Source organism: Ochotona princeps, chromosome 21 (genome assembly GCF_030435755.1).
Source record: "Ochotona princeps isolate mOchPri1 chromosome 21, mOchPri1.hap1, whole genome shotgun sequence".
Classification (NCBI taxonomy): Eukaryota; Metazoa; Chordata; class Mammalia; order Lagomorpha; family Ochotonidae; genus Ochotona; species Ochotona princeps.
In genome coordinates this window covers 15,714,970-15,731,829 of record NC_080852.1, presented here as the reverse complement: position 1 = coordinate 15,731,829, position 16,860 = coordinate 15,714,970, and the positions used below count along the sequence as shown (strand labels likewise).

The following is a 16,860-nucleotide window of genomic DNA, read 5'->3' as shown; positions in this document are numbered from 1 at the left end:
AATTATCATAGGGGTAGGCTGTTAAATTTACTGCTGTTCACTTCTGTTTATTCTGTGAATTAAGTGAAAAATCAATAGGTAGATAGATCTTAATCTACTATCAAAAGAGCTTGTTATTATTTTGTAGGTTTTATTTTTCTGAAATCTTTCCAGTAAGTGCATACCATTTTTCTTTTCAAGACCCTTGATTCTTCTGTGAATAGGCTGGTATTGCTGGTCTTATTAAAAATTCCAATGTTTTCTCCTTTGCTAAATATTGCATAAGACTGTCCTGCATTGGAGAAGGGTCCCAGCTGGGGTGATTTAGTTGAATACACAATTTCAGGACAATGGTTTAGCAAGCAGGAGGCAGTGGAAGTACTTTTAACAGGAAGTAGACTTTAGAATGAGTGAGGAAGGAAACCAGCTCACTCCTATTCCTGGACAGTTTGAAGGACTAAACAAATCAGCTTGGCTTCAAAGTTGTCACCAATTACTTAAAAATTCTTTTCTAGGAGCACCATGGGTTAGCCCTGAGGCCACCATTGAATTCCCACCAAAATTAAGGCAACAGAAAAGCTATCTCCCCTGGCCAACTTTCCAAGGATTCATTTTACAGTTTTCTCTTCTGAGACATTAGTATTGTGCTTGACTAAAGTAGACCAAGTTCTCCCTACAGAGCAGGGCAAAGGAGCATGCGTGCATGCAAACACACACACACACACACACACACACCCTAGATGCTTACACACAACCAAGTAAGCAAGTAGGGACCAAAATATTTGCGGTCAACTATCTGTTGCGGTCAGTTTCAGGTCAGTTGGTTATTTGGCAAAATGATTTCTCAGCCAAGAGATATTTAACAAATAAAGTTTATCATCTGCCCACCTATCTGAAAATGTGCAGTTTCTTTGTTGCTGGTTCTCAGGGATCCAGAGCCGGCAGAAAAGAAGTGGAGGAAGGTAAAGGAGGAATGCTGTACTGGACAGTAGGAATTTCAGTGAATCAATTATGTTTGGCTTCCTTTAGGTTCAACTTCAGCTTCCTCAGTTGTGAAAAAGTGGCAATGACTGACTGACCTATCAGGGCTGTTGGAAAGACTAAAGGCAACTGGGGCAGGCAGCGTGGCACAGTGGGTTAAGATGACACTTGGTGTACTCACATCAATAACGTGTTAATTTGACTCCCAGCTACCACCCTGTTTACAAACTCAAGTTCCTGTCACAAATCAGATTCAGACAGAATTCATGAGTCCTGACTCCAGCTTGGCATAACCCTAAATGTTACAGCCATTGTAGAATGAACCAGTGGATGCAAGATACTCTCTCTGCTCTCCTTTCTCTGGCTTTCAAATAGAAATATAAGTATTTTAACAAAAAACCTACAGAAAATGTAAAATTTGAAATACACAGTGCAGTGACTGACCAAAGTATATAAACAATCCCTGCCAGAAATGATCACAACTATTGTTAATGTCCACATTTCCCTAAAACTCTAGCCTCTGTACTTGGCCAATTCCTGTTAAGCTTAAAAATTTCACCTAAATATAACCACCTCTAGGAAACTTCTCTGACCCACTGGATTAGGTCAGGGCATCTGATTACCCCAGCTTTCACCCTCATTGTCATAGATTTAGAATATTTTTCAGTTGCATTCCTTTTCTTAGTTTCTAATTTCAAAGGTTTTATTCTATCTGCATACTAATCACCATGGAACCTGTCACCCCTGGCAGCAAGAGGTAAGTGGATGGTCCAGCACCTACCTGAATAAATAAAATAGGGTACTGTTTCAGAGACCCAGTCCACACAGTAAGACAGCCTCAATACTGAGGTGTTCCTTAAAGACACACAGTCTGGGGGAAACCTCTGGCTGTTCAGAGCTCCTTGTTGAGCTTCTGCAGGTCAGCCCATGGTTAGAAGGATGGCTTTCATTTTTACTCCTGTCACTGTGGCACTCCGAGCCTCCAGGCAAGGCTTCTCTGGGCCACAAGGAAGCTGCTGCTTCAAGGAGCTATAGAGTAATGACAGGTACCCTGACGTAGCAAGCAGCAGGGAGCTTGAATTGTGATTCACCGCATGACTCCAGTAGAGTGCCTTCACCTCCCCAAGCCTTACTGCCTCTGGTGGAAAAGTAAGCCATCTCTTGCTAGAATTCTCCAAAAGTGAGAGCAGGAATAGGCAAGAGTCTTCTAAGAATCTGATAAGCTTTATTCATTGGCCTCATTCCTTCCTTCCTTCCTTTCTTCATTAACCTGGTGTTTATTGACTTTTACTGAAAATCAGAAATGGTAGGTACTCAGTAATATAGAGGCAGGGGCTAGTGCTGTGGTACAGCTAGTTAAGACACCATCTGCAGTACCAACATCTCATATGGGTGCTGGTTGGAGTCCTGGCTGCTCCACTTCCAATACAACTTCCTGCTAATGTGCTTGGGAAAGTAGTTGAAGGTAGCCCAATGCTCTGGGTCCCTATACCCACATCAGAGTCCCTTAAAGAAGCTCCAGGCTTCTGGTTTCAGTCTAGGCACAGCCCTAGCCATCACAATCATTTAGTGAGTCTAAAGACCAGTGGATGATAAAGCTTTTTCCCTCTGTCTTTTTCGGTAACTGTGCCTTTCAAATAAATAATCTGTTTTTTAAAAAATAAAGAGGTGGATACATCGAGTCCCTGCCTTTGTGCTGATTACAGTCTAGTTGGAAAGACAATCAAAGCATGGATTTCCAAGTCAACAGGACATTTCAGACAGTGACAAGGTGAAAGGGCAATAAATGGAACAAAGTGTTGGAGTGTAACTAGGAAGGCATGGGAAGCACACTGTGCATTGGACCAGGTGGCACAGTGAGGCCCCTCAGAGCAGGTGATGGCCCGGTGCCATAGCCCAGTGGCTAGAGTCCTCACCTTACATGCGCCAGAATCCCATATGCGCACTGGTTCTAATCCCGGGTGCTCCATTTCCCATCCAGCTCCCTGCTTGTGGCCTGGGAAAGCAGTGGAGAACGGCCCAAAACCCTGGGACCCTGCATCCACATGGGAGACCCGGAAGAAGCTCCTTGCTTTGGATCGGCTCAGCTCCAGCCACTGCAGCCACTTGGGAAGTAAACCAGCGGATGGAAGATCCTTCTCCATCTCTCATTCTTTCTAATTCTGACTTTACAATAGAACAAACAAATAAATAAATCTTAAAATAAAAACAGAAAAGAGCAGGTGACACTTGAGACCTTAGGGAAAGCCTGAAGTTGACCATGGGCCATGTCAGGGCTGGTTGCAGGGGGGAATGTTGTTCCAGGAAAATAAAGCAGTACAAAAACAGAAAACAAGGGGTCAAGAGTCAGGTTCTTTTCGCCCCCATGTGCCCCATCAATGGGCCTGCCGGCAAAACCAGGCTGTTAGGGGAGAGTTTTACACAGAGGAGTAACCTATTCTGATTTATATTTTTAAACCGCTTCTGGTTCCTGTGCAGAAAATGAATTCTTACATGTCAGGTTCCAAATGCAACTTGAAAATAGTATGATTAATTCCTTAGTCACTGGAAAAGCACTGAAAACATGGCTGACATTATATTTGCTGACAGCAAAGGGCATTTTTTTTCTAGCCCAAGCGGGTAAATATGTTAAGCAGTTCCTAGTTAACGAAAATGAACAGTGTTTCCTGGAGTTGCATTTTCCCCCCAGAAAGGATGGTGATTTTAATAACTGAAGAATTGCACATTTACAATTCAAGAGGCTCTTGACATGGCAATAGCTTTTCAGCTGCTTAAAGGAAATTGCATGTTATTCTATATGCACGAACACTTACTATTTATTTCAGTATAATCAGTATATATATTGAATTTTCTACCGAGCAAGAGTTAGGTTCTGTATCTTGAGCATTCAGAAGGCTAGAAATCATTTGAAGAATGAAACGATAGCAAACAGAAAATGACCAAATATCTGCTGGCTTTTTTTTGACAGTCATGTAGTTCTATAACCTTGTCTTTTTAGGTCTTTGTACATTTAATTTATTTTATTTCTTATTTTTAAAACCCCAATGCTTTCTTGAGGCTCAAGAGTCAAGATCACACAGCTGGTGACAGCTGGAACTGCTTTTCAATGTCTTTCCATTAAGGAAAAAAGAAGGACTCAGATGTTGTTTCATTGGGCATAAAATGTTGGAAACAACATCTCGCTGATCTGAATACTCTTCCTCATGCGGCCCCAAGGTCTGACAGTAGACGGGGTAATTGGCAGGAAAGATGACTACCACTGTTCTCTGGTGCTCAATCCACACTCCAAATGGCAGGCCATCTCAGTCACAGTTTTGTTGCGTTACTCCCAAGACATCAGTGTGCTTTTGAGTGTTGTGTCTTTTAGCCCAATTCTTCGCATTGTCTATTCATGAAACATTTCTATACAAACCAAACCAAATGAATAGGTAAGCAGTTGTCAATTGAATCTTTAAGGTTTCACAAAAGCAGCAGCAAGAACAAAAATAACTGTAAAGCTGTTTTTGCTTCACAATTCACTTGGGTAGAATATCACAGTTCAGTGAAGAAATATGGGGAAGAAATTTTCCCCAAAATATGCAAATAATGACCTCGTTATCTATTTTAATTTGGCAATGGAATGGCAATCTGAGTTCTCTATTCCTCAAGTTCTATTTGAAGAAACCAAAATTAATAGATCACAGTTTAGTGAGCCTAGAAATGCCTCTTGGCAAGCCATTCGGGGGACTTTAGAGTTTCATGTCTCTAAATTCAACTCTGAGCCTTGCTCTGGACTCATCTGTATCATTTCTTCTTCATGCCTTTGGAGTCTATGCTTTTGTTTTGAAATGTCTGTCGACACAATTACAAACCGCAGTGTGTGAGAATGTAAAATTTGAAATCATTTTTCTTAATAGCACAGCTATTTTTCTTAATAGCATTTTTCTTAAGAGTTGGGTGTCAGAAAGCCTGTTTTCCCTTGAATAAAGGGATAAAATCTCTTTCCAGGCTGAGGAAATGGGAACAACATGCCAGCGTAGGAGAAGCGGGTACAGTGATTTACCCCCTTATCTTTGCATGAACACAGTTAAGAATATAGAAAAGAATATTGCTTATAATAACCTTGATCATGCGTTCTGTCCCCTAGCTCAGTCCCTTGTGCTTATTAGTCTCCTTTAAAAATACTAGTTCTCCAATAGCAAAGTAGAAGGGACAAAAAGAATGGAAAGTTCCTCCTGTGGAGACAATGAACTATACTTGTGTTTAAGAGCTGATAACATTATCCCCTCCCTCATTTTGGCTTCAGTTTCCTTTAAAAGAAAATATTTGGGCTCATGCATTGTATCACTGGAAGCTTTGAAACTATGATTCAACCAAGGTTAGGATAGAAGTGTCTGGAAAAATGATTCTGGCGACTTCAACAGTGCCATTTAGCTGAAGATCAGAAAGCTGGAGAGCATGGCTTAGGCATAGCAATGAGAGCACAGATACCAACATCTGAGTGTACACTGACCTTCATGAGAACAGTCAGCAGCATCAGAGTCCCTGAGGCTCTTAGAAGGATGTCAGTGCCCTGAGTAGTTACATGCTTCTGTTTGCTTTGATATTGGAGGGAGAGTAGCAATGACCCTTTGCTTCAAGAGAATTGTTGCAGGTCCAGTTATCCTTCTGGATGTCTAAGGAACAGATATTGTGTTTCCAATAAACTCTATTCCCACTTGTAAGATAAAAACTTCAACCTTGCTACTTTCTTAAGCAACTTGAGCCCAACTGCCAAATCTACCCCTGGTTTCTCATCACAGTGGTGTATTTCCCAGGTCTGTTCATGCAACATGAGGCTCTCTTGCCTTTTCTGTCCCCAAACAGATGCTAACCATGAGGCTGTGTCTCTTGTCAGGCATAATCTCTTGTCAGATTTTGAATACAAAATAAAAACTTATCTTGCAAGGTGCTGGTAGCAGAAAGGAAAACCTTGTTCTAATGAAAACAAGTCTTCAGCACTCATTTGAAATCCACCAGGAAGCCAAGAAAGTTGTAGAACAAATGACCACAAGTCCAATATATTCTTTCCATGACCTCAATCCTGATGAAAGGTTAATGTGACTAGTCAGAGGGCCAGCTGATAGAAGGAAATTGGAAAAACTAGCAGTGGTGTAAGAGATTAGCAAATATGTGATTTGTAAGATCACTAACAGTATATCTATTATTATGCAGAAGATTAAGAGCAGATTTAAGTGAGCTAATCTATCAACACATTTGGTGCCTGACCTAGCATATCCTCAATAAATGTTCTGTGATTGGCATTCAGTAGTAGGGGAAGTAGAATTGCCATTTACCATGCTTCAGGTACAGTAAGAACCAGAACAAGTGACAAATAGAGTTTTCCTTCTTGACTTCTTTGGTAATTTTGGTTCCTGTTACCCATGACTCACTCCCTTCCTATTTGCAGGTGTCTGCTGGCTAGCTGATGGGGCTCAGTAAGTCACAGTTGAGGGGGGCAGGATTTGAGCACAGAGCTTGCAAGATCAAGAAATGGGATTCAGGCCATTAGAAGAACAAGTCAGAGTTGGGTGTCAGGAAGCCTGGTTTCCTCATTTGCCTTTTCTCTGGCAAATGAGGAAACCATCTTTAATGATTTAATCTTTAATGATTCTTTCAAGATGACGGAATTCCAACTTCCTCGTCTATAAATGGAGAGGGACAAAAGAATCAACATGGGGCATATGAAAGTGAATGTGAACTCCCATTATAGTTGTTTCTGTTATGGGCCATCTAAGCTGAGTAAGTAGAGGTGTGTGGGAAGCGTGTGCACATGCGTCTATAAATGTACACACAGATACTCTAGTTACACATATACACATACACATGGTAAACAAGTCAAAAGCTGATCTAATACTAGACAGTCCCCAACACTCCATACTGGGACGGCTGAGAAAAAAAATGAAGCAACAGCACTGAAGTCCTTGCCAATTGTCAAGCAAGACTGAAACAGGTCCAACTGAAGGCGATCAGGTAAAGACGTGATCAGCACCAGAATTTAGTGACAGCTACTTTCTGCCTTCCTTATGCCCTTCCTTTCGTCCCCATTTGTGAGCCATATCAGTGCTCACAGGACATGGCGTTCCTGTATTACACTAAGCCACCCACAAATGTATGAGATTTAATTCCATTTTCTTTGACTCTGCTGATAGATTATTAAAGTCTTTTTTTTACCAGATGACCATAATAGTATGCTGCTACCTAAAGAGGAATTTCTAGACACGAGGTAGTGATTTGCCCTTGGCTTGATTCTGCAGCAAATGTTACATTAACCCAGGACAAGGTTTTTAGTAACTGTGTTGATTGGTTGGTTGGTTGGTGAACTGGGATTTGATTTTATTATAGCTAGGCACTTTGTACAAAGCCAATTCATAGAACTCAAGGAGTAACAAGACGAATATTAAAATAATCTGATTTGGCTGAAATTGTCAGTCAAGTCCAAATTAAGAAAATCCACACTAAATGAAAGTTCAGCTCAAAGGGAGCTTTAGTGGGAGTGCTCCAGGGCGAGGTTCATTGGTCCAACACAGACAGAGGGCCAGGGAAGTCACACCAGGGAACATGAATTAGTGCTTTTATACCCAGGTCGAAACAGGAACTGGGGCCTACCAGGGGAAAGAACTTTTCCCTGTATGGTAATGTGAGTGCAGATAAGCTCCCTTTGGCCTGGTCAGACCCACACATCACTCCCGGGCCAGGCAGGTGCTTCTGGGTATTGTATAGCATTAGCCATTTTGATGGCATCAGCCTTTCCCTCCTCCCATCTTTCTTCCTGGGGAACACTCTTCCTCCACTCCAGTGGGCCTTACAGTCAACCTACCGTTACATGAAATGACAGGGAAAAGCTGGCTTGGTTACTTGTGTACCAACACGCAACTGGATACTCATCATAACTTTTAAAGCAGAGGGACAGAAATGCTCAGTGGCTCCTCCTCATCTGCTTGCATTTGCAAAGCATCACAGTCATCCATAGGCCACACAGCCACAGGCAAGCCTATGGTCTGCCCAAAGCCCCAGTTTCCCTGTCTGTAAGAGAGTAACAGTGACAGTAACCTGTCTAAGAAAGTTGTTATAACCATTAAGGGAGATACAAGTGCCCAAGATCCTAGCTCGATGTCTGAAGGCACAAGAAAGTTGTTATTAATAAACATCATTTTTAATAAAGCAAACAAGTTCCAGCTTCGCCAAAGGAATAGCTACATTTAATACTTCTTTCCAGGTCCCACAAATGGATAAAAACCATGGGTGCACAGCAATTCCTTTCGCTTAATTGAAGCACCAGTGAAATGCTTTAAATTGCTCAAGTGTTGGTTTAAAAAAAAAAGTTAAAAGAAAGAGCAATCCTAAAATGGAGGCCTTTCATTGATAGACACAGTGCAGTGAAAACCAGCAAAATTCAATTACCCCTTGATTGGGTCAGGCCAGTCAAGAAGGAAATTATACTTTGAAATCAACAAATTGGATTTGGTCCCTTCTACAGCCTCAGCAATTGCTCCCTTGCTGGCTGTGCAAAGGATCAGAGGTGGCCCAGTCTGCCTCCAGATTCTGTTGACAGACACGCTCCATCTGCAGAGAACAGTTTCTAAAGGAATGCTATTTGCTTCCCAAGTTATTATGGCTGCAAAACACATGCTGGCTGTAAACTCTCTCCAGCCAAAATACGTGTTTACTTATACATATACACAACTACTGATTAAAAGGTTTTCTACATGTATATCATCTATGCTATCAAATTGCATGCAAACTGCTTAACGCTGTGATTGATCACACTGATACTGTTTGAAGCTTCCATGCTCTTCCTCAGGGATTAGAAGCTCATTCACAGCTTCATTTCCCCAGTGTCTCTTTGTCCTGATTCTACTCGTATAATGCCTGGTGTGATAAATACCCACCACAGATCACTGTTAGTGTAAGCACAGCTCATCTCTTTTTGAACTTATACACATTAGCCAATTAATAATTCCTGGAAGTCAACACTGAATGAGAGGTGGGCAACCAGTGCTTGCTGGCTGTTTGGCAACCAAGCCATTCTCATGTCTGTTCCCTTCTCAGCACACACAGACTGCAGCCCCAGTTTGGGTGCATCATTCAAAGGAACCAGCATGCTGGATGCACACAAAGCCCCAGATATATCCTTAGCATCTGTGCACATCTCCACATCAATTCCACAGGCAAAAATGTTTTTTGTTTTACCAGTGGATGCCAAGAACAGTTTTCCAGTCTTTATCTAGAGGTCATACAGTCCCACAATGGGAGCTGAGTTACCCAGAGCTAACTCTGCATCCCCTCCTGTTCCTCCCCACGCCCCTTTCCCACAATCCACCAGCTTCCCTAACCAAATCGTGTTTCCTCCTTGTGCTTCACTCCTTGCCCCATGCAGAGGGTTCAACCCTTCAAGCATGCTCTCTCTCTATTGTCTCGTAGTTTTCCTGAGAAAAAATTTTCACACCACCCATCTCACCGACACATCTGACATAGACAAGTCAGCAACTTGCATTATATTCACCAAATATCCATCACGACAGTCTGTTCTAGAACATCCTCATCATCTCCATAAGAAATCCCATACCCCTGGTGCTGGCATTGTGACACAGTGTGCTACGCTGCCACTTGCAACACCAGCATCCCCATGTGGATGCTGGTTTGTGTCCTGGCTACTCTTCTTCCAATCCAGTTCCCTGTTTATGGCATGGGGAAAGCAGTGGAGGATGATCCAATAGTGTGTGCCTCTGCTTCCCAAGTGGGAGAGTGGGTTGATTCTCTAGGTTTCTGCCTGGCTCAGCACCAGCCATCACAGCTCTCTGAGGAAGGAACCAGCAGCTGGAAGATGCTACCTGTTTATCTTTGTCTCTAATAAACAAGTAAATTTAAGAAAAAAAAAAGGAAAAAAGACATCCAGGCATCCTACACCTGGCCACTTATTATGGCCACTTCTCCCATACCATGCCTCCACCCTCTGCTAGACAAACAGTAATCTCTGCTTTAGACTGAAACAGATTTACCTATTCTGATCGTTTCATATAGACAGAATCATACTACGTGTGGTTTCTTGCAATTGTCTTCATTCACTTAGGACATATTCAGAGTTCATCCATGATGTAGCATATTGTAAAACTTCACAAAGGTATTGGCAAATATGATTCTGCCATAGGGATATACCATATTTCATTCATTCTTTGACAGACATCTGGTACTTCTACTTTGGGGCTATTATGAATAGTGCAGTGATGAACAGTCTTGCGTAAATTGTGTTTTCCTTTAAGTCTGTGGTTGAAAGGCACAGAGACAAAGAGATGCTCTGAATCAGCTGCTGCTGATTCATGGCCCGAATGCGTTCAGCAGCCAGGACTGGATCAGCTTGAAGCTGGGAGTGCAGCTGGCACTAGAAACTCAATTCAGGCCTCCCACATGGTTATCAGCAAGCCAGCTACTTGAGCCATCACCCTGTTTTCCAGCATCTGCATTAATAGGAAGTTAGACTCCTGAGTCAGAGCTAGGCTTTGACTGTGACATGGAGCAAGGACATCTTAACCAATGTTTAAGCCCAAGGTCAACTGCTTGACCCTGCTACTAGTCTTTATAGAGTCGAAAGATTATCATTTCTCCAAGATAATCAGATATAAGTAAAATTGCTGGATATATGTAAAGTATTATCCATTGACAAAATTTCAAGCCTGATTTCCAAAGTGCCTGCACCATTTTACATTGCAAATACCAGTATGTAAAATTGTCAAATGTGAAAGTTCCAACTCCTCTGACCTTTCAACAACTTGATAATACAATTGTGTAATATTTCTTTTTTTTTCTTATTATAGTCTTAGTGATATCTCATTCTACTGCCTTCCTTCACTTTTTATTTGGGTGATACTGACTTGTTTCTAAAGCTGTGACCTAGCAATCATTTCCATAAGGAAGCTTCATCTTGACCGAGCCATCCTAAACTAGCTTAGGCTTCTCTTAGAAAAATCTGTCCTTGTTGCCTGAACCCCAAGGCAACCTAGGAGGACACATTTCATTTGTTAAAGTGGTTTCCCAAGCCACTGTGTGAACTATATTTAAAATCTATCAAAAGGGAGAGAGCATTGTGGTATGGTGAGTTAACACTTGGGCCACCTGCCTACAGAAATGCCAGTTCATGTCCCTGCTACTCTACGTCTGATCCAGCAATTGAATCCTGGGAAGCAGCAGATGATGGCTTAAGTGCTTGAGACCGACACCCAATTGGGAGATCTAGATGAAGCTTTATGGTTTTGGCTTCTGTTTGGTCTAACCAAATCATTTAGGGAATAAACCAATGGATGATAGAGTTCTCTATCACTCTAAAACTCTGTCTTTCCAACAGGTGAAAATGAACATGTTTTAAGGGAATTATTGTTGTTTGAAAAGCAGAGTTGCAGGGAGAAAGAAACACAAGAGAAATCTCCCATGCCTTGGTTCTCTGGCAGGTGCTAGGACAGTTCAAAGCAAGGAGCTTCCTCTGGATCTCACGTGTGGGTGGGTGCAGGGGCCCAAAGCCTTGGGCCATCTTTTACTGCTTTCTCACACATTAACAGAGAGCTGGTTCAAGAGTGGAGCAGCCAGGACTCAAATTGATGCCCATATTGGATGCCAGCACTTCTAGTGCCATGCCATGGCATCAATCCTGAAAATAAATATTTTAAAAAATATATTAAATGAGGGGGCTGGCACTTTGGCATAGCAAGTTAAGCCTCTGCCTACAGCATCCCATAAGGGTGCCAGTTGGAGTCCCAGCAGTTCCACATCTGATCCAACTCCCTACTAGTGGCCTGGGAAGGCAGTGGAGGAGGACCTATGTGTTTGGGCTGTTGTACTCATGTGGTAGGCCTGAAAGAGGTTCCTGGCTTCAAACCAGCCTGGTTCTGGCCACTGCAGCAATTGGGGCATGAACCAGCAGATGGAAGCTCTCTTGTTTTTCTCTCTATGTAACTCTAGCTTTCAAATAAAATCAAATTTTTAAAATATATATGTCAAACAAATATTACAATATGAGGAAAATGTATTAGCTGGAAATCACATGCAGAGTAACAACTGGCTTGACCACATTTTAAATTGTTGTTCTTCAGTATTCCTATAGACTAAACTGTTAAGGAGTATTTTAGCATCTCTGACAAGGACAAGAAATGGGCTCTGTGACATAAGTATAACAAATGTTTCCATTTTCCTGAATTTATTGAAGTTGTACAGTTATGTCAGGGTTTTTTTTTAATCCTTTGTAAGGAAAGTCAATAACCATGAGCACAATCAAATGAACTACATAAATAGTTCTTTCTTAAATCAAGCAGAAAATGAAAAAGAACATGCTTTTGAGAACTAAGAAACTTAAGGAAACCAAGTTTTCCCACCTGATCTGTCTGCTAGGCCAATCTCCTAGAGATGTCAGTTCAGTTCTTTAGGGATGGAGCTCAGGAATACACATTTTTTTAAGATTTATTTATTTCATTACAAAGTCAGATATACAGAGAGGAGAGGCAGAGAGGAAGATCTTCCATCCGATGATTCACTCCCCAAGTGAGCCGCAACGGGCCGGTGCTGCGCCGATCCCAAGCCGGGAACCAGGAACCTCTTCTGGGTCTCCCACGCAGATGCAGGGTCCCAGTGCATTGGGCCGTCCTCGACTGCTTTCCCAGGCCACAAGCAGGGAGCTGGATGGGAAGTGGAGCAGCTGGGACATGAACTGGTGCCCATATGGGATCCAGACGCATGCAAGGTGAGGACTTAAGCCACTAGGCTACCGCGCTGGGACCCAGAGTGGGATTTTTCACTTCTGCATAATATTCTACTAACCAATGAGGACATGAACTTGGAATAAATATTTAATCAAAGTTAAGTTAATGGGCCACTGGCACTGGAGTTACTAGAGGCCTTTTTAAAAATGTGTATTCCTGAGCCCGGCGCCGTGGCCTAGCGGCTAAAGTCCTCACCTTGCATGCACCTGGATCCCATATGCGCGCTGGCTCTAATCCCGGCTGCTCCACTTCCCATCCAGCTCCCTGCTTGTGGCCTGGGAAAGCAGTCGAGGACGGCCCAAAGCCTTGGGACCCTGCATCCATGTGGGAGATCCAGAGGCGGCTCCTGGCTCTGGCTTTGGATCAGCTCAGCTCCAGCCATTGCAGCCACTTGGGGAGTAAACTAGTGGATAGAAGATCTTTCTCTCTGTCTCTCCTCAGTGTAAATCTGACTTTCCAATCAAAACAAGTAAATCTTAAAAATAATCCCACTCTGGAATCTGATACAAGTATAAATCTCTGACCCAATATTTATCCATGATGTGGCTCAAGAAATTTCAAATATGTTAGTTATAATGACTGTTTTTTTACCCTTTTAGTATTAGTCAAATCATAAGAGGTTGTACACAACAAATCTGTTGTCGAGAGATCAGATTTGACTAAGAAAAATACTTTTACATTTACCAAATTCATCAGTAGTTTTATCATCACTGCTAAGCTCTGATTTCCAGACAGTATTTTATTGATGTAAGTAAACCTGATTCGTGCCTATTTTTCAGTGCCTCCCTAAGAACACCTTTTGGAGAATTCTGGCTGCTGTAACACTGAATTACAGTTTACCACTTACCATTGCTTCAATAGGGATACTATATAAGCTATACCACATCTTTCTTAGGTGTCATTTCCTGAAGCGAAAGTACTGCTCAAGTATGTTACTTATTTCTGTCAAGTAATATACCTAGCCTGATAATGGAACGCTCTCCAAATATAGGACATCTAAAAGTTCAACTGAAACAGGATCGATGAGCGCAAGTGTATGGCCCCATAGCCAAGCCCTACTTGGAACACGCCTGACTTACATCAGAGGATGGGCTTGAGCTTCTAGTTAGAGTGCACCTTGTGAGGCAGCAAATGATGGTTCAACAGCAACCCGTGTGAAGATCAAAATTGAACTAGAGGTTGGTAACTTTCCCCAAGCTCATCTCCAGATGTTATAGGAATTTCAAGAGTAAACTAGTGAATATGACGTTTCTTTGTTTCTTCCTTTCAAATAAGCAAAATGAGAAATTATTCAAGTACCTTAGGAAGATACTTGAATTTTTAAAACTAGGATATAGAAGTCATCTTACAGAATTAAGAGTTTCCATTTGCTTATCCAGGCACTGAGTGTCTGTCAAATGTCAGGCTGTGGGGATGCACGAAGCAGAAAAGCAAGATTCCCCACTATTGTGGAGACAGGCTAACTACTGAGGGAGTAGTGAGACCAATAAATAAATAATAAAGGAATCAAATATGTTACCAGGACAACTGCACCAGACAGTGAGGGCTCCATGTGAAATTCAACAGTGATATGATGACAAACTCTCAAAGCAAAGAAGAGCCTTTTTATCAACACCCAGGAAAAAGTTCTTCTAGGAGATGTTTGAGCTGATGCCTAAATGTCAAGGAGTCAGACATGGGCAAAGAGCCAGCCAGGCATAGAGTGACTTGGGAAAGAGTGATAGTCTATGGCAAGACCCTAATACTACAACTAATGAACAGAAATCAGGGCCCCATATGATTGGAACAAGCTGATAAAGGATAAAGTAATGCAGGGAGATGTTGGGGACACAGCTGGGAGAACAGGATAGAAGTCCTAGTAGAAAATGCTTGGAGAACTCAAGAAGGAGGATTCTAAAGGCTAATCCAGCACCATTTCCGGTTCCCTCTCCCCTTTCCCTTAGGATGACCCGCTCTTATGAAATCCAACTGAATGGTGTTAACAGCAATTTTTCTTTCATGTTTCCAGCTATAACCTATAAACTCCTCACTAATCTGTCATGTTAGCATACCATAAAATTCCCAAGTCACATCTCACTTTGTTACAGGTGTGGAGAACATCTGACCGCTGTGTTTCTTAAGGCCTGCAAAATCATTTGATCTGGGCCTGCCAAGGCACTTGTAATTCGATGAATCTATACCAGACTTTTAAGTTGATAACTGTGTATGGCCTTTGATTGATACTATAAATATCCAAATGGGCCTTAGCATCCAAGGATCCTTGGTCCCTGCTAGGAGCTGGACATCATCAATACTGTCTACTTTGCTCTCTATGTCAGTTATGAGAGTGTCTCTTTCCATCTGCCAATGCAGGTTGCACCAGGTGACGTTTGAGGTGCCTACCTGCGAGGGAAAGGCACGGCAGAAGCTGGCATTGATTGGCGATTCCTCATCTTCGGCAGAGTTCTTCGTCACTGTGGCTGTCTTTGCCTTCCTCTACTCTCTGGCCGCCACTGTCGTGTACATTTTCTTCCAGAACAAATACCGAGAAAACAACCGGGGTCCATTCATAGTAAGTGATTCTCTTTTTGAAACAAATTTTTTTTGTCTCTCTTCTAATTTCTTTTTAATAATGCTTGAGCAACTCTAGAGTGACCTGAACCCTTGGAGCAGCTATTCAAGATAAAATCATATTCCTTTTCATCTAAAAACTCTTGGATCTCTAGCAAAAAATATGATGTCTATCAGTTACTTGTGCCCCTGCAAAGGCAAACTATTGTTAAGACTTGTTAGAAACCTCTAAAACTAATTAGTAGAAATCTATTTGGCTCAAGGAAAGACTTGGGAAGCTTGCTGCTGGATTTATTCCAGCTCTGTGCAGTAAGTCACCCATTTTTCTCACTGTTTGTATGAACTGAAACTGGTGTTTTTTTTATTATTCATTGATTACATTGTATTATGTGATACAGTTTCGTTGGAACTGGGAATCACCCCACCCCTTCCCCTGCCCTCTCCCCCATGTGGAATATTCCACCTTGTTGCATATCCACTGATCAAGTACAGTTGAGATTCCCTCTTTGCAAGCATAAACTAAACATAGAGTCCATCATCTTATAGTCCCCATGTATCTACTCATTCTCATCTGCCTGCACTGTCAGCCAACCTCACCTCCCCTTCTCTAGCTCCACTCTCTGTTGCCTTATACAGTGGTCTCAAAACTCACAAGGCTAACACCAGGATGACCCAGCACCTCCACATACAGACACTCGTACATCTAGGGGGACCACGGCAGTTCTCAAAGGGGTACATGGCATGGATCATTTTAAGGAAATATTAAATATTTAAACCTTCTCATGTATGCATGTATGTATGCCTAAAAAGTATCATCCCAGGAATGTTTGATCTGAAAATATCTTGCTGTCTTGCTCTTACAAAAGTATTCTTTTCTAGCATCCAAAAATCTTACAATGAAATGAAGTGTGTGTATTTATGGAAGATAAAATATTTGACGCTCTCAACACAATGACCTTTAGAAATATGGGTCTTAATACTGACCAAAATGAGTGACTGTAATGTACTTTTAGAGCTACAACGAACTTTCCAGTGCTTCACTTTCACCAAAAGTCCTAATTGATTGGACAGTCGATTTGTCACTTAAAGAAACTGATTTTTATGATAGGTTACTATTTGGTCTTGGACCTGTAACTCAGAAAGAAATTAATGATATCGCTACAGCAAAACCTCATCCTTTTTGGTGTACTCATTCATTTGAGCAAACTTTCTCAGCATTTGTCTATAAAATGAGAAATAGAAATAAATTCATGCTAAATCATATGGTCTTCTGGAAATAAGTAATATTAGTCCCAATTACATATCTTTTGAAGGAAAATACTTCATTGGTGTAACAAAGCTTTAAAATTTTTACTTTTGATGAATTGTTAAGATAATACATTTTTTGATTAAGATATTTGTTCATTAATAATATTTCTAAAGATCACAATACCCAGAATGTTTTAATACATGAAGCCTTAGGATCGTAAGTAGTTAAAAAATAACTTTGTATACAATTTTGCTAAAAACATAATATTGTGATTGATAATATATTTTCCAGAAAAAAACCTATTCTATTAGGCTATAACTCTGTGAGGAGAGTGTA

General features: G+C 41.5%; 1 protein-coding gene across 3 annotated transcripts in view; it reads left to right on the top strand.

Moving 5' to 3' along the window:
• The window catches only part of SYNPR (synaptoporin), a 289,344-nt gene that overhangs the window by 220,366 nt on the left and 52,118 nt on the right, over nt 1-16,860 (top strand). For all 3 annotated transcript variants that reach the window (XM_058678721.1, XM_058678720.1, XM_004581586.3), the window contains one exon: nt 15,078-15,276. In XM_058678721.1, the coding sequence (XP_058534704.1) occupies nt 15,078-15,276 (199 nt within the window). The remainder of the gene's footprint in view (nt 1-15,077; nt 15,277-16,860) is intronic.